This window comes from Microcebus murinus, chromosome 14 (genome assembly GCF_040939455.1).
Source record: "Microcebus murinus isolate Inina chromosome 14, M.murinus_Inina_mat1.0, whole genome shotgun sequence".
NCBI classification, from domain to species: domain Eukaryota; kingdom Metazoa; phylum Chordata; class Mammalia; order Primates; family Cheirogaleidae; genus Microcebus; species Microcebus murinus.
Window position 1 is genome coordinate 28342713 of NC_134117.1, and position 24032 is coordinate 28366744.

Sequence of the window (24032 nt, forward strand, 5' to 3'; positions counted from 1 at the left end):
AGTCTGAGATTAGGGTGCCAGAATGGTCAGGTTCTGGTGAGGGACCTCTTCTGGGTTGCAGATTGCTGTCCTCTCTCTGTGTCCTCACATGGATGGAGGAAAGAGAGATAGCTGGCCTCTCTGGCCTCTTCTTCTTCTTCTTCTTTTTTTTTTGAGACAGAATCTCACTCTGTTGACCAGGCTAGAGTGCCATGGCATCAGCCTAGCCCACAGCAACCTCAAACTCCTGGGCTCAAGCAATCCTCCTGCCTCAGCCTCCCAGTAGCTGGGACTACAGGCATGTGCCACCATGCCCGGCTAATTTTTTCTATATATTTTTAGTTGTCTGACTAATTTCTTTCTATTTTTAGTAGAGATGGGGTCTTGCTCTTACTCTTGCTCAGGCTGGTCTGGAACACTCGAGCTCAAACCATCCGCCTGCCTCGGCCTCCCAGAGTGCTAAGATTACAGGCGTGAGCCACCACACCTGACCTGGCTGAAAGATTTTGAGGAGGGTCTCAGGGAAATGTTGATCAGTTCTGGACTAGTTGCTGGTTCTGAGGAGGAATTAGGAAAACAGAGGATTAACTGGGATTGAATGCTGTCATGAGGCAAGGGTGGTTTAGCAATTGCGTGTCCTCAGTAATAAATGAAAATCACAAAGCCAGTCTTAGAGCACCACTGGCTGCTTTTTTCTCTTTTCAGGCCAAACTGATTTTCACTATTGCAAGTCTTGACAGGTTTTTTTCTTTTTTTTTGAGACAGTCTCACTTTGTCGCCCTGGCTAGAGTGCCATGGCGTCACCATAGCTCATTGCAACCTCAAACTCCTGCAAGTGATCCTCCTGCCTCAGCCTCCCGCATAGCTGGGACTACAGGCATGAACCACCATGACCAGCTAATTTTTCTAATTTTAGTAGAGATGGGAGTCTCCCTCTTGCTCAGGCTGGTCTCAAACTCCTGAGCTGAAGTGATCCTCTGACCTAGTGCTCTGACTCCAGAGCACTAGGATTAGAGGTGTGAGCCACTGCACTCAGCCAAGGTTTTGGCTCTCAAATAAATTTGTTTCTATGTTTAACTTTTTTTGTGTTTTTTTTTTTTGAGACACAGTCTCGCTTTGTTGCCCAGGCTAGAGTGAGTGCCATGGCATCAGCCTAGCTCATAGCAACCTCGGACTCCTGGGCTCAAGCAATCCCGCTGCCTCAGCCTCCCAAATAGCTGGGACTACAGGCATGTGCCACCATGCCCAGCTAGTTTTTTCTATATATATTAGTTGGCTGATTAATTTCTTTCTATTTATAGTAGAGAGGGTCTTGCTCTTGCTCAGGCTGGTTTCGAACTCCTGACCTTGAGCAATCCGCCTGCCTCGGCCTCCCAGAGTGTTAGGATTGCAGGCGTGAGCCATCGCGCCTGGCCTATGTTTAACTTTTGACTCTAGACTTTTTTTTTTTTTTGAGAAAGAGTCTCGCTTTGTTGCCCAGGCTAGAGTGAGTGCCGTGGCATCAGCCTAGCTCACAGCAACCTCAAACTCCTGGGCTCAAGCGATCCTGCTGCCTCAGCCTCCCGAGTAGCTGGGACTACAGGCATGTGCCACCCTGCCCGGCTAATTTTTTTGTATATATATTAGTTGGCCAATTAATTTGTTTCTATTTATAGTAGAGACGGGGTCTCGCTCTTGCTCAGGTTGGTTTCGAACTCCTGAACTCAAAGGATCCGCCCGCCTGGGCCTCCCAGAGAGCTAGGATTACAGGCGTGAGCCACCGCGGGCCCGGCCGACTCTAGACTTTTGACTTTAGACTCTCAAAAGTAATATATACGTACTTTTTATTTAATTTGCAAAAGAACTTCAGTTTTTTAATGGATTAAATTCATTTTATTGCACAGTTGATTAGATGTACTTACTCTTTTTTTAAATTTCAGAATATCACGGGGGTACAAACGTTTTGGTTACATGAATTGCCTTTGCCCGTGTGAGTCAGAGCTACAAACGTGCAAGAACTTCAGTTTTACAAGGCTCACTCCTGTGGCCAAGAATCGTGGCGTTGGAGTAGGAGCCCCAGATAAATCCTAGCAACCTAACTTCCTTCCTAGTAACGCACCCCCTCCTAGACTTTCTCCCTAGCAACGGATCCCCTCCGAGCTCCGCCCCATTTGAAGCCGGCGGGGGACAGGGGGTGGGGCCGCTGGTGGTCGTAAAGCCGGATGTTGACTCTTTTGCCATAGTAACGGATGCGAATCCGGAAGTGACGCAAAAGGAAGAGGAAGTGAAGCGGCCTCGATACACACGTGGGTTCTGAGCATGTTTCTGCGTCTCTGGAAGCCGGTCCTGTAAGCTCGCTTGAGGCCACCACTTAGTCAACATGGGTCGCTCGGGGAAGTTGCCCTCTGGTGTCTCGGCTAAATTGAAGCGCTGGAAGAAAGGCCACAGCAGCGACAGCAACCCTGCCATCTGCCGCCACCGCCAGGCCGCCCGCAGCCGCTTCTTCAGCCGGCCCTCAGGTAGCAGGGTCGAGACCCGAGCGCACCGGCGGCGGGGTCTGGGCAGGCCTGGGTCCGGATAGGTCTGGGGCCTCTGGAGGGTCCAGGCCCTTGGCCCTTTCATCCTTTAGAATGTCGGCTTTGGAACCCACTGTTAAGGCCCACCCTTCCCATTTGACAGATGCAGAGACTGAGGTCCAGAGTAGGGAAATGACTTGTCTATAGAGTACCGCGGGTGTCAGAGTTGGGACTAATGGCTATAATTAACCTTGGGTAGCTCTTTACAGACCGCTTTCACCTTCAGTTATTTCCTTGGGCCCCTGAGTGTAGCTGCCAGCCCCCTCCCACCAGCGCGGACGCCACTGGTACAGGGAAGCGGAAACTTTTACATGGAGCATTCTCTTTCTCCCTGGTTTTCCAAGTTAAGTGGCATGTGGTGGGCCTATGGGGGAGGCCACGTTCAGAATTTAGTCTCTCGTGTCGGGGATCTGGACTGGACTGGTTTGATTCCCAGGGGTGTTCTGTTCTCTGGGCCAAAAGGAGGCTTGGGTAGAAGTAGGAGCCCAACCTGTGCCTCTCATTCTCAGGAAAGAGTGACCTGACAGTTGATGCTGTGAAGTTACATAATGAGCTGCAGTCAGGGTCCCTGCACCTGGGCAAAAGCGAAACCCCTGAGATGGCCATGGAAGAAGAAGAGGTGGATCTGGCTCTCACCGAGAGGACTTCAGGCACCTTCCTGAGTGGCCTTTCCGACTGCACAAATGTCACCTTCAGCAAAGTGCAGCGCTTCTGGGAGTCTAACTCGGCTGCCCACAAGGAGGTAGGGGGAGAGGTTCGGAAGGAGGGACGATAGTGAGGAGGAACCAGAGTCATGCCTTTTATTTTCTTCCAGCTCTGGCTGACTTCCAGCTCGGTTGACAGCAGCTGGTATTTCTGGATGATGTGTCATCTCTCCTACCCTTGTGTCCCCTTCTAGGGCAGATTCTAATTTCTGCTTTTTATAAGAGCATCTCCCTGATGAAGTGCTAAGTCCTTGAGGGTAGAAATATCTTCCAAATGTTTATTGCCTCACCTGTAGCTAACAGAGTACTTTTTCACAGAATATTTTTTTTTTTTTTTTTTTTTGAGACAGAGTCTCGCTTTGTTGCCCAGGCTAGAGTGAGTGCCGTGGCGTCAGCCTAGCTCACAGCAACCTCAAACTCCTGGGCTCAAGCAATCCTTCTGCCTCAGCCTCCCAAGTAGCTGGGACTACAGGCATGCGCCACCATGCCCGGCTAATTTTTTTATATATATATCAGTTGGCCAATTAATTTCTTTGTATTTATAGTAGAGACAGGGTCTCGCTCTTGCTCAGGCTGGTTTTGAACTCCTGACCTTGAGCAATCCGCCCGCCTCAGCCTCCCAAGAGCTAGGATTACAGGCGTGAGCCACCGCGCCCGGCTTTCACAGAATATTTTTAAGAAACAATTTGTTGAGTGAATTACTGCTGAATAACAGTTGTTAAAAAAATGTTTTATCTAGCAAGAACCAAATTTTTTTACTTTTGCTATTTTATTTGTGTTTTAATGTTACATATATTTCTAATTGTCCAAATCAAAATGTCAGAATTCTAAATAATACTAAAATGATGTGAGTAGGATAAAATGTGATGGTGATGGTTGTTCCCCCAACTTGACTCCTTCACAGTAGCTACTGGTAATGGGTCATTGTGTGTCTTCCTAGACCAGCACTGTCCAATAGTAATGTAATGCCAGCCACATATGTAATTTTAAGTTTTCTAATAGCCACATTTAAGAAAAAAGAAAGTTGGCAAAATTAATCTTAGTATGTTATTTAACCCAGTATCTCCAAAATTTTATCACTTCAATATATAATCAATAAAAAAATGAGATTTTTTTTCTTTTTGATAATCACCCAGGTGTACAAAATGAGATGTGTTATAACATTTTTATGATACCAAATATTCAAAATATAGTGTGTAATTGTGTAATTTTCCCCTACACCTTTATTTGGATGCTAAATTTTCATTGGAAATACTTGATTTGCATGTATTTAGAGTTCATACTTTTTTTTTTTTGAGACAGAGTCTCACTGTGTTACCTAGGCTAGAGTGCTGTGGTGTCAGCCTAGCTCACAGAAACCTCAAACTCCTGGGATAAGTGATCCTCCTGCCTCAGCCTCCCGAGTAGCTGGGACTACAGGCGCATACCCCCACACCTGGCTAATTTTTTCTATTTGTAGTAGAGACAGGGTCTCGCCATTGTTTAGGCTGGTCTCAAACTCCTGATCTCAAGCTATCCTCCTGCCTTGGCCTCCCAGAGTGCTAGGATTGCCGGCATGAGCCACTGTGCCCAGCCTAGAGTTCATAACATATACGGTTATAAAAGTAGATTGCTATACCCGAGTTATTCCAAATACATGTTTTCCAATAACTGGACCAAGTATTAGTTTTTAAATGTAATTAACTGAAATTAAAAAATGAAAGACTCAGCCTTTAGTTACACTAGCCACATTTCAAGTGCTCAGTAGCCTCTTGTCAACATTACTATTCCATCCTTTTAAAATATTTTTTACCAGGCCGGGCGCTGTGGCTCACGCCTGTAATCCTAGCTCTTGGGAGGCCGAGGCGGGCGGATTGCTCAAGGTCAGGAGTTCAAAACCAGCCTGAGCGAGACCCCGTCTCTACTATAAATAGAAAGAAATTAATTGGCCAATTGATATATATATAAAAAATTAGCCGGGCATGGTGGCGCATGCCTGTAGTCCCAGCTACTCGGGAGGCTGAGGCAGAAGGATCGCTGGAGCCCAGGAGTTTGAGGTTGCTGTGAGCTAGGCTGACGCCATGGCACTCACTCTAGCCTGGGCAACAAAGGGAGACTCTGTCTCAAAAAAAAAAATAAATAAATAAAATATTTTTTACCCACATTTTGATATTTAGGTTTGCTGAAATGTGATTATTTTATATCCATTGTTCTGCAACTTTTTCCCACACTGAACAGTATTTGTAAATTAATATATATAATTGTTCCTCATTCTTTTCAATGATTATGCAGCATTTAAATCTATTATTATTTATTATGTAAATACAGTTAGCCCTCTGTATCTGTACATTCTGTATCCATAGATTCAACCAACCACAGGTTGAGAATATTGAGGAAAAAACAATTTAAAAACTATAATAATGAAAAATAATACAAATAAAGGATGCAGTATAGCAACTACTTACATACCGTTTACATTGTGTTAGGTATTATAAGTAATCTAGAAATGATTTAAAATATACAGGAGACCTAGCACTCTGGGAGGCCGAGGTGGGTGGATTGCTCGAGGTCAGGAGTTTGAAACCAGCCTGAGCGAGACCTCGTCTCTACTATAAATAGAAACAAATTAATTGGTCAACTAAAAATATACAAAAAATTAGCCGGGCATGGTGGCGCATTCCTGTAGTCCCAGCTACTCGGGAGGCTGAGGCAGGAGGATCGCTTGAGCCCAGGAGATTGAGGTTGCTGTGAGCTAGGCTGACGCCACAGCACTCACTCTAGCCTGGGCAACAAAGTGAGACTCTATCTCAAAAAAATAAAATAAAATAAAAAATAAAATATACAGGAGAATTGCAAATGTTATATGCAAATACTACGGCATTTTATATAAGAGACTTGAGCATCCTTGGATTTTGGTATCTGTGGGGATCCTGGAACCAATCCCCCAGATACCAAGGGATAACTGTGGTACATTATTCATGCTCTGTTGATGGCTGCTTGATTGTTCCAATTTGTTACTTGAGTGAACGTACTGGTACATAAATGTTTGCATACCCATTGAGTTTTTGTATAAGAGATAGCGTCCTCAAGATGGAATTTTAGAAAACATGTTCCAAGTCTTCCTATTTACTAGGCCCTGTGGTGTGTACCTCAGTTCTGAATGCTGCATATCATGTCTGTCTCTGGGCTTTATCAGGAGTTTAATTTGTGAAGGAGCAAGAAAAAAGGCTACCCTGCATCAGGGTTAGGTCTAAGTTATGTCATAGGTGCTTTTTCCCTCATGTGCAGATCTGCGCTGTCCTGGCTGCTGTCACTGAGGTGATTCGCTCCCAGGGAGGAAAGGAGACAGAGACTGAGTACTTTGCTGCTCTGGTGAGTGGGTACCACCTGGGGGTGGGTGTTTGGAGCACCAGGTTTTGCAGGCTCCAGACAGGAGATAAGAGTCCCTGTCATGTGGGACTAGAGAAGGACAACTTTGACTGGATGAAAGTGCTTTAGTCATGTTTAAGTGGGTTGGTAAGGCTGGTGGTATTTGCTACATTATCCCTTTTTTTTTTTTTTTTTTTTTGAGACAGAGTCTCGCTTTGTTGCCCAGGCTAGAGTGAGTGCCATGGCGTCAGCCTAGCTCATAGCAACCTCAAACTCCTGGCTCAAGCAATCCTCCTGCCTCAGCCTCCCGAGTAGCTGGGACTACAGGCATTCGCCACCATGCCCGGCTAATTTTTTGTATATATATTAGTTGGCCAATTAATTTCTTTCTATTTTATAGTAGAGACGGAGTCTCGCTCTTGCTCAGGCTCGTTTTTTTTTTTTTTGAGACAGAGTTTCACTGTGTTGCCTCGGCTAGCATGCCGTGGCATCAGCCTAGCTCACAGCAACCTCAAACTCCTGGGCTCAAGCAATCCTTCTGCCTCAGCCTCCCGAGTAGCTGGGACTACAGACATGGGCCACCGTGCCCGGCTAATTTTTTCTATATATTTTTAGTTGTCCAATTAATTTCTTTCTGTTTTTAGTAGAGATGTGGTCTTGCTCTTGCTCAGGCTGGTTTCGAACTCCTGACTTTGAGCGATCTACCTGCCTCAGCCTCCCAGAGTGCTAGGATTACAGACATGAGCCACAGCGCCCGGCCATTGCATTATTCTTATAAAACAAAAACCCACTGTTCTGTTTTCTCTGTCTTTTTCTTTCTTTCTTTCCTTTTTTTTTTTTTTTTTTGAGACAAAGTCTCACTTTGTTGCCCTGGGTAGAGTGCAGTAGTATCACACACACAAAAAGAAGAATGTACAATAGAGACTATATGTGGCCCTCAAAGCTGAAAATATTTACTTTTTGGCCCTTTACCAAAAAGGTTGCCAACCACTACTCTAGAATGGTGAAGTAATTAGATGGCAATATATGGCACAATATGTGTGCCAGGCAGATTTTAAATATATTAACTAAACCTCACAACAACTTATAGGGTATGTAGTATTATTCCTATTTTACAAGTAAAGAAACTGAGTAACGGATTTATTTACTAGTCCACAGTCACATAGTGGTTGAGCCTGGATTTGAACTTCTTATGCCATGGCTACTGGTCATAACTGCTCTGCAGGATGCATGGTTCCCCACCTACCCCTTTTCTTTCCTGTTTGCCCTTTGTGATGTTTTATATGTTCTTCTATTCACACCTCCTGGATCTGGCCCTCAGATGACAACAATGGAAGCAGTGGAGTCCCCAGAGTCTCTGGCTGCTGTAGCTTACCTGCTGAACCTTGTCCTAAAGCGGTGAGTCCTGGCCTCTGTTTGAACCCTGAGTCCCTTTGTAGAGGAGAGAGGGGAATGTGGACAGGAGAAATAGGATCAGGGAATTGTTTTTTTAAAAGAAGGTACTTGATTTTTTAAGGTGAAAAAGTTCTTGAGATTGGTTGGACAACACTGTGAATATACTTAACAATACTAAATTGTATACTTAAAAAATGATGGTTAACATGGTACATTTTATCTTATGTATATTTTATCACAATCAGAATTTTAAAATGAAATAAAATTTTAAAAAGATAGTTGTGTATCAGGTAGCATTCTACAACAATGGCACACCTTGGGCCATTACACCAGGGAGTGTGAGTATTGGCACCTGGGGAGGGGCAGCCCTGGGGCATTAGTGGGACAGGAGGAATGGGTTGAAATGTTGGTCCCAGGCTGTCTGGAGACCTGCAGCCGGGGGAGGTGGAGAGAAGATGGGTGTGAATTTGTGAGGGCCTGTCTTGTGAGTGATACAGAGTGGGCAGTGAGAAGGTGAGGGAGGTAGGCGCTGAGGTGGAGCTGGTGTCAGGAAGGGTAGGCTCCCTTCCTGCCTTTGATTCTCAATGGATGAGTGACTGGGCCACGGTGCCCCTGCCTCTGTCCAGCTCCTTCCTTTGTACCACAAAGGGCTGCTCTTAGAGGCCCCTCTGGGGTGACCATCTCTGTTCTCTCCCCAAAGTGTTCCCAGCCCTGTGCTCATTAAGAAGTTCTCTGATACCTCCAAAGCCTTCATGGATATCATGTCAGCCCAGGCCAGCAGCGGCTCCACCTCTTTCCTCCGATGGGTGAGTATGTGAGGCTTGGTTTCCCTTCTGGAGTCTTCCAGACCCCATGTGATTTGGTTAAAGCTTGGATGCTCCCTGGGAGGGGTTTAGCACTCTTGAGAATCCTTAGACAGATACCTTTGGGATTTTCTGGAGTCATTGAGAACCTGGGCTCGTTTTCCTCCTGAATGAGGCTGGTGGAGCTGAGGGACTCTTTCTTCTTCAAGGTCCTCTCCTGCCTGGCCACCCTTCTGCGGAAGCAAGACCTGGAGGCCTGGGGCTACCCTGTGACCCTCCAGGTGTATCATGGGCTGCTGAGCTTCACCGTGCATGCCAAGCCCAAGGTGAGACGGCTAGGTCCCCAGACAATGCTGTGGGGGAGTGGCAAAGTCACTCCTCTGGCCCAGCCCAGACAGGGCTAGCCTGTCTGAGTAGCCTTGGGAAAGTTGCCCTGAGTGCTGGGCTGTTGCCGGAGGTTCTGCTTTCTGCCTCAGGCCTCATCCCCGTAGATCTAGAAGGTGAAAGGCATCTCTTCTCCAGGATGGTGTTAACTGTCAGGCCCTTCTGAATCTTGGTGCCACATAAGTCAGTGACATGTTTGTACATTAGTCTCCCAACAAGGCTGTTTACCTTGACAGGGACTGTTGATAGTTGGGGGAGGAGGGCTTTGGAGTCACACAGACCTGAATTGGGTCATGGACTCACTGCTTGCGTTGTGACCTTGGGCAAGTTACTTACTCTGTTGAGCCTCAGCTTCCTACTATAAAATTGAGATAATATAATACCAGTCTTGCTACAGGCTTGTGGAGATACTCTAGTGTTCTTCACAGGCCTGGTGCTCAGTAAGTGGGGGTTCCTCACTCTGTTTCCTCCAGAAATTTAGGGCAGTGGGCATGTAGTAACAGCAACAGTCATAAACCACAGCAGTAGCACTGTCATCCCAGACAGTCTTGTGCCTCCTTCCCTGCGTGTCCACGTGATCTTTCCCTCACCTTCAAGTGTCTGCTGAAATGTCACTTTACTGAAGTGACGCTTTCGTGACTGTCCTATAAAAGTAGCAGTTCCTGCTTACTTGTCTGCACATTTCTTTTTACCTGCTGGTATATTTGTTTGTTTTCTGCCTCCCGAGTAGAATGTGAGCTGTCTGCTCTGTTCACTGCCAGTTTGCCAGCACTTAGAGCAGTGCCTGGCTTGGTGGACACACACCATTTGCCAGATGATGGATGAATCAATAAATCCCTATTTTAAAGATGAGGACACTGAAACTCAGAGTTTAAGCAGTCGGGCTTGCTCAAGGCCATTGGTAGTAGAGTAGGGGTTTGAGCAGAAGTTGGTCCTGCTTCACAGCTCAGGGTTCTATACATGTGAAGGCCCAGGCATCACATTGGGCATGTCTGTTCAGCCAAAGGCGGCTAGTTGTGCCAACCACCCAGGGTGCTGGTTGAATGCTGACCTGGCCTTGCTCCCCTCTCCTTGCCCCTCAGATCCGGAAGGCTGCCCAGCACGGAGTGTGCTCAGTCCTCAAGGGTAGTGAATTCATGTTTGGCGAAAAGGCCCCTGTCCATCATCCTGCTGCTGTGTCTACTGCCAAGTTCTGCATCCAGGAGATTGAGAAATCTGGAGGTGGGGAAGCCGGGATGAAGGCGGGTGGATGGGAGATGGTGGCCAGTGGAGAAGGACAGGGCCTGCTGCAAAGAGTGGGCTGGTGTCTCAACTCCCCTTCTGTCTGCCAGGCTCCAAGGAGGCCACCACTACACTGCACATGCTGACACTGTTGAAGGATCTGCTGCCCTGCTTCCCAGAAGGCCTGGTGAAGAGCTGCAGTGAGACTCTCCTCAGGGTCATGACCTTGAGCCATGTGGTGAGCTCAGGCCCAACAGCTGGAGGAAGGGAGGCCCACACTGGGGCATTTAGGGAACTGATTTGTTAGGCAAAAAGTGAGGCCTGGTGTCTCCCTGCCTCACCCATACTCTTAGGCTAAAACAAAGGACACCAGGTCATCCATGGTGTTGGGATAGTCTGGGCCATTTCAGAGTCTTGTCCAACTGGAAGCTGACCTCAGACATTAGGACTGATTGAGGATGGCTTTGTGATAGGCTGGTAAACCCCCTCCCCTCGAGCTCTGTCTACTCTGTATACTATATTTTTTTACTTGGTTACTAACAAATAAGTATAGCAGCTTTAAAGAGGTGTTAAAAATGATCCTGTATAGTTCTGCCATCCTAGCACAATTCTGTTAATCTTTATATAGTCAGCTCTCCATATCCATGGGTTCTGCATCCAAGGAAAAAAGGAAAAAAATTTAGAAGTATATAAAGTAAAACTCGGCCGGGCTCGGTGGCTCACGCCTATAATCCTAGCTCTCTGGGAGGCCGAGGCGGGCGGATTGCTCGAGGTCAGGAGTTCGAAACCAGCCTGAGCAAGAGCGAGACCCCGTCTCTACTATAAATAGAAAGAAATTAATTGGCCAACTAATATATATACAAAAAAAAATTAGCCGGGCATGGTGGTGAATGCCTGTAGTCCCAGCTACTTGGGAGGCTGAGGCAGGAGGATTGCTTGAGCCAGGAGTTTGAGGTTGCTGTGAGCTAGGTTGACGCCACGGCACTCATTCTGGGCAACAAAGCGAGACTCTGTCTCAAAAAAAAAAAAAATAAAGTAAAACTCTCCTTCCCTCCAAATCTCATTTCCTAAGGTAAACAGTGCAAATGACTTACTGTGTGTCCTTTCAAACATTTTCTCTTTGGATAGACAAACATTAAAAAGTACATAGAAATACAGCTGTAATTATAGTATGCAGACCATTTGCAGCCTGCTTTCTTGGCCATTATGTTAAAAACATTTTGTTAATGTTTCTGTCTTTAAGTCATTTAAAGTTTTTTCAGAGACTGTCATGTCTTACTGAAGTGACAGTTCCCAGAGTATCTGGGTGTTGGGGGCATGTTTTCAGATTCAGGGGTCGTTAGCTCCCTTCAAGCTCAGTAGGTAGAGTGGGAGGTCAGGGGTCCGGAGCAGCTGTGGCTGTGCAGTTCCCCTCTAAGCCTGTGTGTCTCCTCTAGCTGGTGACAGCCTGTGCCATGCAGGCCTTTCACAGCCTCTTCCATGCCAAGCCAAGCCTGAGCACCCTGCCACCAGAGCTCAACGCCCAGATCATCACGGTGAGACCTGTTGGGTGAGGAGCATTACTGGGGAAGAGCCTTGGGTGGCTGTGCTGGGGGTGCTGGCCCTGCTACCTGTCTGCAGAGTGCAATTGAATGGGCTCTGCTGCCCCAGTAGAGGAGGCCAGTGGACGGGCAGGCAGACAGGAGACCAGATACCCAGGTCACATCAGTGTTCCTGGAAGATGGGCCCTGACTCTTGACCTAGTTAGCTTTAATAAACTATTTCAGCATAGCCTTGTGGTGTTCACAGACACCTTGAGCAGGGTGCTCAGCCTTAGATATCTGTGGATGGATTTTGGGAGGGGGAACATAAACCCCCCCAAACTTGCTTGCAATATGTATATGTGCACTCGTGCATTTTTTCAGAGAAGGGCTCTGGCTTTTGTCAGACTCACAAAGGGGTATGTGGCCCATTGTGCTTCACTGCTGCTAGGGGCTGTTATCCCTAAGAATTGGAACTGGGGGAGCTTCACAGAGCAGGGAAAAGCAGGGGCTGGGAAAGCCAAGGGAGCTGTGAGCTCCAGGGTTTCCCGCATGGACCTGCCACTGGGACATTGCTGATGTCCTGGGGATGGAAGGGATCATGGTGGTTGGGACTGCTGACCACACTTTCTTAGTCACCTGTTTACTCCCTGTCCTTCCTCTAGGCCTTGTACGACTACGTTCCCAGTGAGAATGATTTACAACCCCTGCTGGCCTGGCTTAAGGTCATGGAGAAAGCCCATATCAACCTGGTCAGGTAGGGACAAGGTGGAGGGGTGTCTCAGGGCCTCAGGCCAGGCTGCCCTCCCTGTGAAGCGGCTGGGAGGGACTGAGCTGGAAGCTGGAGGGGCCGATCAGCTTCCTGGGGACTAGCTGCATCCTCGTGGCACATGTGCTGCAGGGCAGCTCTTGTTTTCCTGAGGCCCAGGGTAGGACAGCATAGCTCATTTTAGCCAGTTTGATTCCTTTCCTGCCAGAGCATTTACCAGCTAGCTGTGAGGAGCAGCGTCCACGTTGAGGCCTGAGTTTGACTCTGATTCTTGTCTCTCCCTGGCTGCGTTATCTTTGACTTCCTTGCCAGAGGACATCGGCTCTCTGTGGCTCCACTCTGCCCCTACCTGGGCTGATGGGTCTCTTCTCTGGGTTTCAGAGTCTTTGTGAACCTAGTTTATGCTTCGTGTGTCTGTGTATATTTTGGACTGGGGCCCTGCCACTTAATAGTGATTCCAGGCCGGGCGCTGTGGCTCACGCCTGTAATCCTAGCTCTTGGGAGGCCGAGGCGGGCGGATTGCTCAAGGTCAGGAGTTCGAAACCAGCCTGAGCGAGACCCCGTCTCTACTATAAATAGAAAGAAATTAATTGGCCAACTGATATATATATAAAAAAAAAAAAAAAAAAAAAATTAGCCGGGCATGGTGGCGCATGCCTGTAGTCCCAGCTACCTGGGAGGCTGAGGCAGAAGGATCACTCGAGCCCAGGAGTTTGAGGTTGCTGTGAGCTAGGCTGACGCCACGGCACTCACTCTAGCCTGGGCAACAAAGCGAGACTCTGTCTCAAAAAAAAAAAAAAAAAAAAAATAGTGATTCCACGTTTCCACAATAAGAAAGAGAAGAAAATGAGCATATGGTAGTCATTTGGTCACTCGCATGCAGGCAGGGCCCTGTGGCTCCACCATGCTGGATCTATCTTCCCACAGATGAAGGGCTGCCACATTCTGTTCTGACCTGGACATGTGCTGAGTTAACCTAAGTGCCCCATCGGGAGTAGTTAAATATAAACAGTAAAATACTATGCTACCATTAGAAATAATTGAAGTAGATGTGCATATGCTAATATGGAAAAAACTCCAAGATACTTTGAGAAAAAGCAAGGTGCAGACAGCAGGTGTGGTTGATTATTTCTATTTGTATACTTTGGAACCAGATTGTCAGGGTGTGAAGCCTGAGCCCACTACACCAAGCTGTGTGGCCTTGGACAAGTTACTTGACTTCTCTGTGTCTCAATTTCCTCATCTATAAAATGGGAGTTGTAATAGGATCTATCTCATTAGTTGCTGTAAGGTTTAAATGAATTAATGTATGTTGTTCTATCCGTGGTTGGTGTATGATGTGTTATATAAATGTTAGCAATTGTTATTGTGTATGTTTATATTAATATATGCATAAAAACTTCTGAGAAGTTCATCTAAGGGTTTGGCTGGAGGAGGGGTGTGTTAAGGAAGGCGTGCCCTTCATTTTACACCCTGAAGACCTGTTTGAATTTTTTACTACATGTAATTACTACTTGAACGACAGTAGCTTTTATAAAATCACCCACCGGAAGGGCCCTGTAGAGCCATGCAGACCAGTGATTGTTTTCAGATCTGGGCCAGCTGAGGGCTGAGTCCCCAAGGCTCAGGGCCAGGTCCCACAGAAACCATTTGTCTTCACAGGTTGCAGCGGGACCTAGGGCTGGGCCACCTCCCTCGCTTTTTTGGAACTGCGATGACCTGCCTCCTCTCCCCACACTTGCAGGTGGTGACAGCTGCCACCCAGAGCCTCAAGGTACTGCAGTCTCAGCTGAGGAGTAGAGAGCACAGAAGGTTCCAGGGGCTGCCCTGCCTCTCCCAGCACTCAGTCCTGGGGAGAAGGTTCTCACAGTGGGAGATAGGCCTCTTAGAAGCTTTAAGAATCATTCACCCAGGAGGGATGAGTGGTCTTGAAGGGCTGCCTTGTGCCCAGACAGCCTGTGGCCTCTTTTTGCAGGAGATCCTGAAGGAATGTGTGGCTCCCCACGTGGCCGACATTGGCTCCATCACCTCCTCGGCCTCGGGCCCTGCCCAGTCCATCGCCAAGATGTTCAGGTGAGAATACAGTGTCCGAGTTAGGAGGGGATGAGGGGCACCTTGTATAAAGTTCTAGGTAATGGCTGGGTGTGGCGGCTTTCACCTATAGTCTCAGCACTTTGGGAGGCTAAAGCAGGAAGATCACTTGAGGGCAGCAGTTTGAGATCAGCCTGGGCAATGAAGTGAGACCCTGTCTCTACAAAAAAAAAAAAAGAAGAAGAAAGAAAATTCAACAGGCGCGCTGCTGCACATGTGTAATCCCAGCTACCCAGAGGCTGAGGCAGGAGGATTGCTTGAGCCTGGGAGTTTGCGGTTACAACGAGCTATGACTATGCCACTGCACTTTAGTTTGGGTGAACAGAGAGACCCTGTGTCAAAAAAAAATTTTCTGGGGGCTGGGTGCAGTGGCTCACGCCTGTAATCCTAACACTCTGGGAGGCTGAGGCAGGCGGATTGCTCGAGGTCAGGAGTTGGAAACCAGCCTGAGCAAGAGCGAGACCCCATCTCTACTATAAATAGAAAGAAATTAATTGGCCAACTTACATATATAGAAAAAATTAGCCAGGCATGGTGGCGCATGCCTATAGTCCCAGCTACTCGGGAGGCTGAGGCAGTAGGATTGCTTGAACCCAGGAGTTTGAGGTTGCTGTGAGCTAGGCTGATGCCACGGCACTCACTCTAGCCTGGGCAACAAAGCGAGACTCTGTCTCAAAAAAAACACAAAAAAAATTTATGAGTAATGACAAGCGCTTCGCTTTTTGCTTCCTGTGGGCCATGCATCCAGCACCAGGTGCTTTGTGGGATTTCAGGCTGCCTACTGGACGTTGCCAGAGCAGCTACTGCCGATCTGAGTAACTCCCACATTTCAGGAGCACATATGGCAATAGAGGTGCCATCGTGTGGTGCTTAAGAGTGTGGACTCAGGAGTCCACTGGGTTTGAATCCAGTGGATTATATGAATCCTATGGATTACAAGCTCCAGTCATCTGGAGCAAGTTCTTCTACCTCTGTACCTCAGCAGTACCATTAGTCAAAGGTGAACAAAAGAGAGGTGAGGATTAAATGAAGTAATATGTAAGTTCTCAGAAAAATAGTTAAGCATTCAATAACTATAAACTACTAGTAATCCTTGTGGTGCTAGAAGAGAGGTGCTAACCCCATTGTGCAGATGGGAAAGCCAAGGTTACCCAACTAGTAGCAGCCTGACCACAGTGCGTTCTCCCATTCACGTTCTGTGCTGTCCTCCACACCTGTAAGAGGAGCCATTCACACACTCGGCCACTGTCCACCTTCGCCCCCTAAGCAGGGCAGTAAGGAACCTCAGAGCAACAAGTACCCCTGACTTATCCAGGGAAAGGGGCTGGGATCCTTGGTGTCCCCTCTGGGTGTGTCTGCACGGCTCCAAGGTGTGTTGTTTGGTTGCTGTTCCTCATGGGGAAATAGGCCTGTTTCCTATGGCTACATCTGGGATGAAGTTTCAGGAAGACTCAAGAAGTAGAACTACCCCCCCACCCCGCCTCACCCCTTCCCTACTTTGCCTCCTGTTGGCCATTCTTGCCTGGAAACTCAAGGGGGCTGTGCTTCCTTGGGAGATGGAGTGGACCAAGGTGTGCACAGGCTGGAAGGCGCTAGAGCTCTTCTTCTGCCCAGGCCACCTGTTCCTACCTTGTTCTCCAGACTGAGGTCAGATGGAGAAGGCATGGGGCAGTGATAGCACACGGGCTCTGGAGACCCAGCGTGGTTACTAGTAGAATGACTCTGGTAGGTTATTTAATCTCTCTTGGCCTCAGTTTCCCCATCTGAAGATGGGACAGATAATGACTTCACAGGTTTCTTTAAGCATTAGATTATATAAATTAAACTCTTAGCCTAAGGAGCAGTGTAGATACTTCATAAATGGTAGTTCTCTTTCTTTGCCTTTCCTGGGGCCCCACCCCTGCTGGCCAGCTGGAGGCCTGCAGCTCATGGTGCAGTTGGGCACTGGCTTTTCCTTGCGGGGCGCAGGGTGGTGCAACCATGGCCTAACTGAGTCTGCTCACTTGGCAGGGCAGTGGAGGAGGGCCTGATGTACAAATTCCATGCAGCGTGGAGCTCGGTGTTGCAGCTGTTACGTGTCTTCTTTGAGGTGTGTGGGAGGCAGGCCCACCCTGTGATGAAGAAGGTGAGTCAGGCCTGGTGCTTGGCCCTTGGATTGGGGGCTCCTGGGGCGGGCGTGTGTCTCTGTTACCTGTGCACTCCTCACCCTGCCCTGACGGTGCGGTAGCAGGTGCCAGGCACGAGGTCTCCTGGAAGGTGACCTGGCCAATGTGTGAGGGCCAGGAAGAGGGCTGGGAGGTACCCCCTGCTACCACCTGCTCACGAGTCTTTGCTGGAATTAATGCTTTTGAAACTTAGGGAACCTGGTGAGTCTCCCTTATCCCCACCCCTTTTAATTTTTAATTCTCTAAATTTCCTATAACAAGTGAGTATAAACAGCCCAGGGAGGTTACTCCAGTGCAGAGTAGATCATTTAAGGATCAGGGATCACCCAGGGATTCTGAGCAGACTCTGCTCTGGGAGGGGGTGGACACTTGAGGACAGGCCCCTCATCAGCAGGTGGAATAGCTGCTGGCCTCCGGGGCCTTCCTCACTGACTGCCTCCTGTTGTGTGTTGGAAAAAAAGGGCCACACTGGGAGGGCAGGGTGTCCCTTGAGAGGCCTGGCCTGGGCCCTAATAGATGAGGTCGGCACACTCAGCTTCCTACAAGAGGTCAGGCAGGTCTGTTAGAAGGGAGGCTGGCGGGGGTCTGGGGGGCCATGGAGAACTGGAGTGTGCAGCTCTGTCTGCTCAGTGCCTGCTAATTTGCTAATTGTCACATGTGGGTCTGCCTTTGCCAGACCTTTCCATTCAAGATAAATTGGAAATCTACGTTTATATGAAATTTACTATTGTTTATGTGTTGTTAAATGAAACAATTTTGTGAAATCCTGGGCCTTAGGGAGGGAGAAACATGGTAAGTTAGTTGAGTTGTCAGTTTGTGCCCTCTGGTGTAGCACTTGACCTGGGCCTAGAATCCTGACCTCCTGTGTTTGGAGACTGGCCTGGTCTCAGGTATGGATCCTTGCTCTCAAGCTTGTCTTGATGTGTGACCTCTCACTTCTTTGCTCCAGTGCCTCCAGTCCCTGTGTGACCTGCGCCTCTCCCCTCATTTCCCCCACACGGCAGCTCTGGACCAGGCAGTGGGGGCTGCGGTGACCAGCATGGGGCCTGAGGTGGTATTACAGGCCGTGCCTTTGGAAATCGATGGCTCTGAGTAAGTGTGACTCTGGTCAGCTTCCCTATGAACCCCAGGAGAGCCTGATGCCTTGTTCTCCTCCTGGGAGAACAAGGAGGAGAAGCCTGAAGTCTCTGTGGGCTGTGTAGTGTCAGCAGAAGGGGCAGGAGGAGGGCTCTGCTCCTCAGTTCAGCAGGGGCTGTGCTGCTGGGTATGCTGCCCTCTCGCTGTCACCTCTTCCTCACTGGGCCCTTCCCTGCCTTCTGCCAGAGAGACTCTGGATTTCCCGAGGAGCTGGCTGCTGCCTGTCATCCGGGACCATGTCCAGGAAACTCGACTTGGCTTCTTCACCACCTACTTCTTGCCCCTGGCCAACACCTTGAAGAGCAAAGGTATGGAACCCTGGCCTGTGTGCAACCCTGGGCCCCCCCAAGTCCTGAAGCCTCCATTGAAGGGGTCTGGAAGGGCTGAGTCCAACACACCCAGCCTTCAGGACTTGTGGCAGCATCTCCACCAAGCAGGTTGTGGTGGCCAGCCAGTGCTTGAGTACTCTCCTCAGTACCCTCCCACCCCTCTGCTCCAAGGCATGGCCAGGTGTCATCTCCCTGTGACAGAGCTCTGCCCCCAGGGGCGGACCTGGGCCCTCCCTTGTGGAGCCTCCACCCCTGGGGCCTTGTTCTTCCCCTTTGGAGCCCATAGAACAGCTGTGCCCCTTCCACCCCATGAGAGTCCTTGAGATAGACTTTCATACACCTGTGGGTGTGCTGTGTGTACACAACGCCTGTGCACACGCACACACCCGCACACGGTCACGTACCACATGGTGTTTCAGTCAGCGATGGTGGTCCTATGAGATTATAATGCTATGTTTTTACTGTCCCTTCTCTTTGTTTATAGAACAGAAATACTTACCATTGTGTTAAACAGTTGTCTGCAGCATTCAGTACGGTCACATGCTGTACAGGCTTGTGGCCTAGGAGCAACAGGCTACCCCACACGGCCTAGGTGTGTAGGAGGCTAGGCCATGTAGGTTTGTTTGCACTCTGATGTTCTCACATGACAAAATCGCCTAATGACACATTTCTCAGAACACATTGCCGTCATTAAGTGACACATGAGCATACAATTTATGTTTTTATATATCTATTACATTTTTAAAATAATACAGAAATTCTTAGGTATTTGAAGGTGATCACTACCCACTGAGATGCTCTTTCTTCAGGCTGCGTATCTTCGGCCCTCCCCTGTCTCTTGAGGCACGGGTTTATCCCTTCAGGAGCTCAGTCTTCCCTCTCTATTTGCCCTCTAGTTTACACACGCCCTGTGTGAAGCAGACTCAGGCCTGCATGAGGGACAGGCCCAGCCCTGGCTCACATTTCGTGGCCTGGTGGTGACTCCAGGAACTTCTGTTTTCATTGGATTTTGAGGGTCCAGGGCAGGGTTGGTAAACTATCTCACCCACTGCCTGATTTTGTAAGTAAAGTTTTATTGGAATACAGCCACGTTCATTCTTTTACATATCGTCTGTCACACTACTTTTTAATGACAGAGTTAAATAGTTATGACAGAAATCATATGGCTTGTAAAGCTTAAAATACTGGCCCTTTATACAAAAAGTTTGCTGTCCCCAGTCTAGAGCAGTGGTTCTCAATAGGAGGTGACTTTGCTGCCCTGGGGGCATTTGGCAATGTCCGGAGACATTTCTGGTTGTGCTGTTTGGGGGAAGGGTGCTTGGGTATCTACTGGGTAGAGGGCCACGGACGCTGTTTAACACCCTACAATGCACAAAACAGACTCACACAATAAAGAATTATCTGGCCAAAAATGTCCATGGTGTCAAGATTGAGAAACCCTGCTCTAGGGCAGGGTTTCCTGATTTCAAACATTATCTCATAGAATATACAGGAAGTATTTAATGATGAAAGTAAAAACCATTCAATCCCTCTACCCAAAATAATTACTACAATTTTAATGTATTTTCCTTTCCATTGTTTTGTATGTGTAAAAAGAATATTATATTTTTGCTCAATTGGAATTATAGTTCATGTATTAGTAACTTGACTTAAAATTTTTCCCCTGATATTTTTTTAAAAAATGTTTTCTTGGCCGGGCCTGGTGGCTCACGCCTGTAATCCTAGCACTTTGGGAGGCCGAGGCGGGCGGATTGCTCAAGGTCAGGAGTTCGAAACCAGCCTGAGCGAGACCCCATCTCTACCAAAAAATAGAAATAAATTAATTGACCAACTAAAAATATATATACAAAAAATTGGCTGGGCATGGTGGCGCATGCCTGTAGTCCCAGCTACTCGGGAGGCTGAGGCAGTAGGATCGCTGAGCCCTGGAGATTGAGGTTGCTGTGAGCCAGGCTAATGCCACGGCACTCACTCTAGCCTGGGCAACAAAGTGAGACTCTGTCTCAAAAAAAAAAACCAAAAATGTTTTCTTTTATATATAACAGAAACATAGGCCCATCAAAGAAAATATAGATGAACCCCTAAAACAGGAGTCACTAACATTACCTGGAAGCCCTGGCATGGTTCTCAAGGTTCCTTTGTGCACTCTCATTGTCCTGGCGGTACTACCTGTAGGTATCTGTCCTGAGGGAATGATTAGATAAGCACACACCAATTTATGTTCCCAATGGTGTGATTTATACTAGCAGAGTATCAGACACAACCCAAATGTCCCTCAGTAGGATCTGGTTAAATTAGTTATGGTAAAGCCCCAGTCCAAATACAGCATAATTATTACAAAGAAAGAGGCTGTGAGGTAGGGATGGGCGAGTTGAGTAGATGGTGAGTTTTGAATCCCAGCTCAGCCACTCCAAAGTCTGGTGAGTTGGGGCAAGTTCACTTAGTTTCCCAGGGTCTGCCTCTCATCTGCACAAGGGGCAGGACAATTGCATTGAGGGAAATAAATGACATGAATGCATAAAGTGCACATCACGTGGACTACCACACAGTACTTCAGTCAATGTTACCACCTTTATTCGTTGTTAAGTACACAAGGGTACAGAACAATATGAACAGTACGGTCCTCTTTATGATTTAAAAAGTGTGCACTGTTTAAAGAAGTATAAGAAAGTGAGTGTGGTAGTGCACACCTGTAGTCTCAGCTACTCAGGAAGCTGAGGCAGGAGGATCACTTGAGCCCAGGAGTGGGAGGCTTCAGTGAGCTATGATGATGCCACTGTACTCCAGCCTGGGTGACAGAGTGAGACCTCATTTCTTAAAACAAACAAAAAAAATTATAATAAAAAAGTGAAGAAGTATAAGAAAGTCACAAGAAAAACAGAGGCCATTCCTGTAGGAGTGAGATTATGGAGAGACATCTGCTTTCTGTTTTCTATAAGTCTGTTTCAGCTTTTTAGAATCAAAAATTATTATTATTTAATTTATGGGAAGGGGACTGGGTGTGGTGGCTGGTGCTTATAATCCTAGCACTCTGGGAGGCCGAGGCAAGAGGATTGTTCGGGCTCAGGAGTTTGAGACCCCATCTCTAAAAGAAAAAAAATGTATGGGGAGGGGAAATCACCAATATCCCCATCTTCATCATTGGGCTTTGGTTTCACTTTGGTAAAGTGAGGCCATTTGGCCAGGAGGGTACCTAGGGTCACACTGTGTCCTTGTCTCATGCTTCAGCAATGGACCTGGCCCAGGCAGACAGAACAGTGGAGTCCAAGATCTATGACACGCTCCAATGGCAGGTAAGGGTCAGGTGTGGGCTATGAGTAGGAGAGTATAGTGGCACTGGTTGCTGGGTATCACTCTCCCTTATCTTTCCCTCCCTCCCCAGATCTGGACGCTCCTGCCTGGGTTCTGCACGAGGCCCACAGACGTGGCCACTTCCTTCAAAGGGCTGGCACGGACGCTGGGCATGGCCATCAGCGAGCGCCCAGATCTGAGGGCCACCGTGTGCCAGGCCCTGCGTACCCTCATCACCAAGGGCTGTGAGGCAGGTGCGTGTGTGCTCTGGGCCCTGGGGGTGGGGGACTGGGGAGAGGATGACCCAGGTCCCCTGGCCCCACCCCCTGCCTACTATGCTCCCTGCCAGACAAAGCCACAGAAACTAGTCTCTGTGGCATATCTTTTGCTGCTTCAGCTGGGGACCCGAGGAGTTAGTAGAGACCGAAGACTGCCCTTTCTCTCTCCCCTTTACTTCCACTGTGCTGACAGCTTCTGCAGACTGGCTTAGTCAGCATCAGAGGCTTCATTGTGTGGCTGGCACTTTGCTGGCCCCCAGGATAGGAGCCACAGAGGAGCACAGACCACTGTGGCACCTTCTCCCTGCCCTGGCCCCAGTCCTTCCTGTCACAGATACACCCCAAACTCCTGGGTTCCACGTCCTGCCACAGTGTCCCCTAAGAGAAGGCCTCCAGGCTACAGTGCCCCAGCAGCCGTTGAGGCAGGGTCACCTCCTGTCCTTTTATTTTTGTTTGCTTGTTTTACTCACCACTACATTATCGAGGATATTGTCCCTTTAATATAAACTTTGATCCTCCTGCCAGAGGCTGACCGTGCCGAAGTGAGCCGCTTTGCCAAAAACTTCCTGCCCATCCTCTTCAACCTGTATGGGCAACCCGTTGCAGCCGGGGACACTCCAACTCCGCGCCGGGCTGTGCTGGAAACCATCAAGACGTACCTCACCATAACCGAGTGTCAGGTAGCTGCTGGAGGGAGGGAAGAGAGGACTGCTCTAAGGTGGGCTGTGTCAGAAGGGCCCTACCTACCAGGGCTCACTTGGGTCTCTGCCACCTGGAGAGTGGGACCACATACCAGTAGTCGTGGTGAGGGTTGGGCTGGAGGCTTCTAAATGGTGGGGAGGCTGTTCTGGGAGCTGCTGCTGTTGCTGCTCTGTATTTCTGTCCTCAACAACACCCTCTCGCCCTCCTCCTCATCCCCCTGGTGCTGCCAGTTGGTGAATGGTTTCTTGGAAAAAGCCAGCGAGAAGGTGCTCGACCCCGCCAGCTCTGACTTCACTAGGTAACGTGCTCACAGCTTGCCCACAGGCTGGAGGGGGCCTCACCGGAAGCCCTGGGATTCACCCTGGAATTATTTGGGGAGGTCTTGAGGTAGTGAATGTCTCAGCTCTATTGGAGAGGCCTAACTAGTTCCCCCTTCCTGGAGAGGCCTTTTAGCCTACTAGGGAGGAATGAGGACCCAGGAGACTGCCCTGGGTCAAGTCCCAGCTCCATCACTTACGGGCTGTGTGGCCTTGTACAGGTTACTTACCCACTCTGCCTCTGAGTCCTCATCTGCAAAATGGGGATGGTAGTAGTACCTGCACCAGGGCGCTGTGAGGAGCTGGCACAGGTGAAACACCTGAAACAGTGCCTGCTTGCTGAGGTGCTCGCTATGGTTACTGTCACGTGCTTCTTCGAGGCCCCTCGTCCTCACCTTGTCTCCCACCTCCCCGTGCCCAATAGACACAGGAACATGGATAGTCTGGGCCCTTCTCCTGGGTTCTGGGTTCCCCCTGAGCCCATGTTTGGTCTCCTGCCCTTGAGCAGATTGTCTGTCCTGGACCTGGTTGTGGCCTTGGCTCCTCATGCTGACGAAGCTGCCATCAGCAAGCTCTACTCCACCATGCGGCCCTACCTAGAGGTGAGCCTGCGAGGCCGGGAGCCCCACCCAGCCATTGCCACTGCCCACGATGAGGTCCCTGTCTGCTTTCTCCTGCAGTGGCTCTTCTTATACCCTGTCTAGCCATCTGTCACGTGGGTGCCAAAGTGACTAAAATGCACAGCTGTGCTCAGGCATGAGCTGCCGAGGTGTCTGTTGTAGGTAGGACCAAGGCTGTGGTGCTGCTCCTGGCTCCCTCGCTAGGCCCGTCCCACCCTGGTCTGACCTTTGTCCATCCCAACCCACCCCCACCACCCTCACCCTCACTCCAGTGTTATTAGGCTGCTCTAAGGGTCCCAGATACTACAGGCTCGGTCTGCGCCTTTGCACGTGTTGGGTTCTTCACTGGAAATGCTCGCCACTGCGGCTAGCAACTGTGCAGAGCTCAGCTCAGCAGGGGCCCTGGCAGCTGGCACGGTTTCAC

The 24032-nt window shown here is 48.8% G+C and overlaps 1 protein-coding gene across 2 annotated transcripts in view; it reads left to right on the plus strand.

Moving 5' to 3' along the window:
- The first annotated feature begins 2214 nt into the window (after nucleotides 1-2214).
- Nucleotides 2215-24032, plus strand: part of RRP12 (ribosomal RNA processing 12 homolog) — a 35849-nt gene continuing 14031 nt past the window's right edge. The window contains exons 1-20 of one of the 2 annotated variants that reach the window (XM_012767529.2): nucleotides 2215-2477; nucleotides 3044-3276; nucleotides 6506-6589; nucleotides 7908-7984; nucleotides 8682-8787; nucleotides 8994-9110; nucleotides 10251-10389; nucleotides 10500-10627; nucleotides 11826-11924; nucleotides 12575-12666; nucleotides 14341-14452; nucleotides 14654-14751; nucleotides 16780-16894; nucleotides 17884-18026; nucleotides 18258-18379; nucleotides 21629-21693; nucleotides 21783-21945; nucleotides 22495-22649; nucleotides 22902-22969; nucleotides 23497-23590. In XM_012767529.2, coding sequence (XP_012622983.1) covers nucleotides 2339-2477; nucleotides 3044-3276; nucleotides 6506-6589; nucleotides 7908-7984; nucleotides 8682-8787; nucleotides 8994-9110; nucleotides 10251-10389; nucleotides 10500-10627; nucleotides 11826-11924; nucleotides 12575-12666; nucleotides 14341-14452; nucleotides 14654-14751; nucleotides 16780-16894; nucleotides 17884-18026; nucleotides 18258-18379; nucleotides 21629-21693; nucleotides 21783-21945; nucleotides 22495-22649; nucleotides 22902-22969; nucleotides 23497-23590 — 2349 coding nt within the window. In that variant the 5' untranslated portion in view covers nucleotides 2215-2338. Of the gene's footprint in view, nucleotides 2478-3043; nucleotides 3277-6505; nucleotides 6590-7907; nucleotides 7985-8681; nucleotides 8788-8993; nucleotides 9111-10250; nucleotides 10390-10499; nucleotides 10628-11825; nucleotides 11925-12574; nucleotides 12667-14340; nucleotides 14752-16779; nucleotides 16895-17883; nucleotides 18027-18257; nucleotides 18380-21628; nucleotides 21694-21782; nucleotides 21946-22494; nucleotides 22650-22901; nucleotides 22970-23496; nucleotides 23591-24032 lie in introns of both variants that reach the window. The other variant, XM_076009895.1, reaches the window with a different exon arrangement.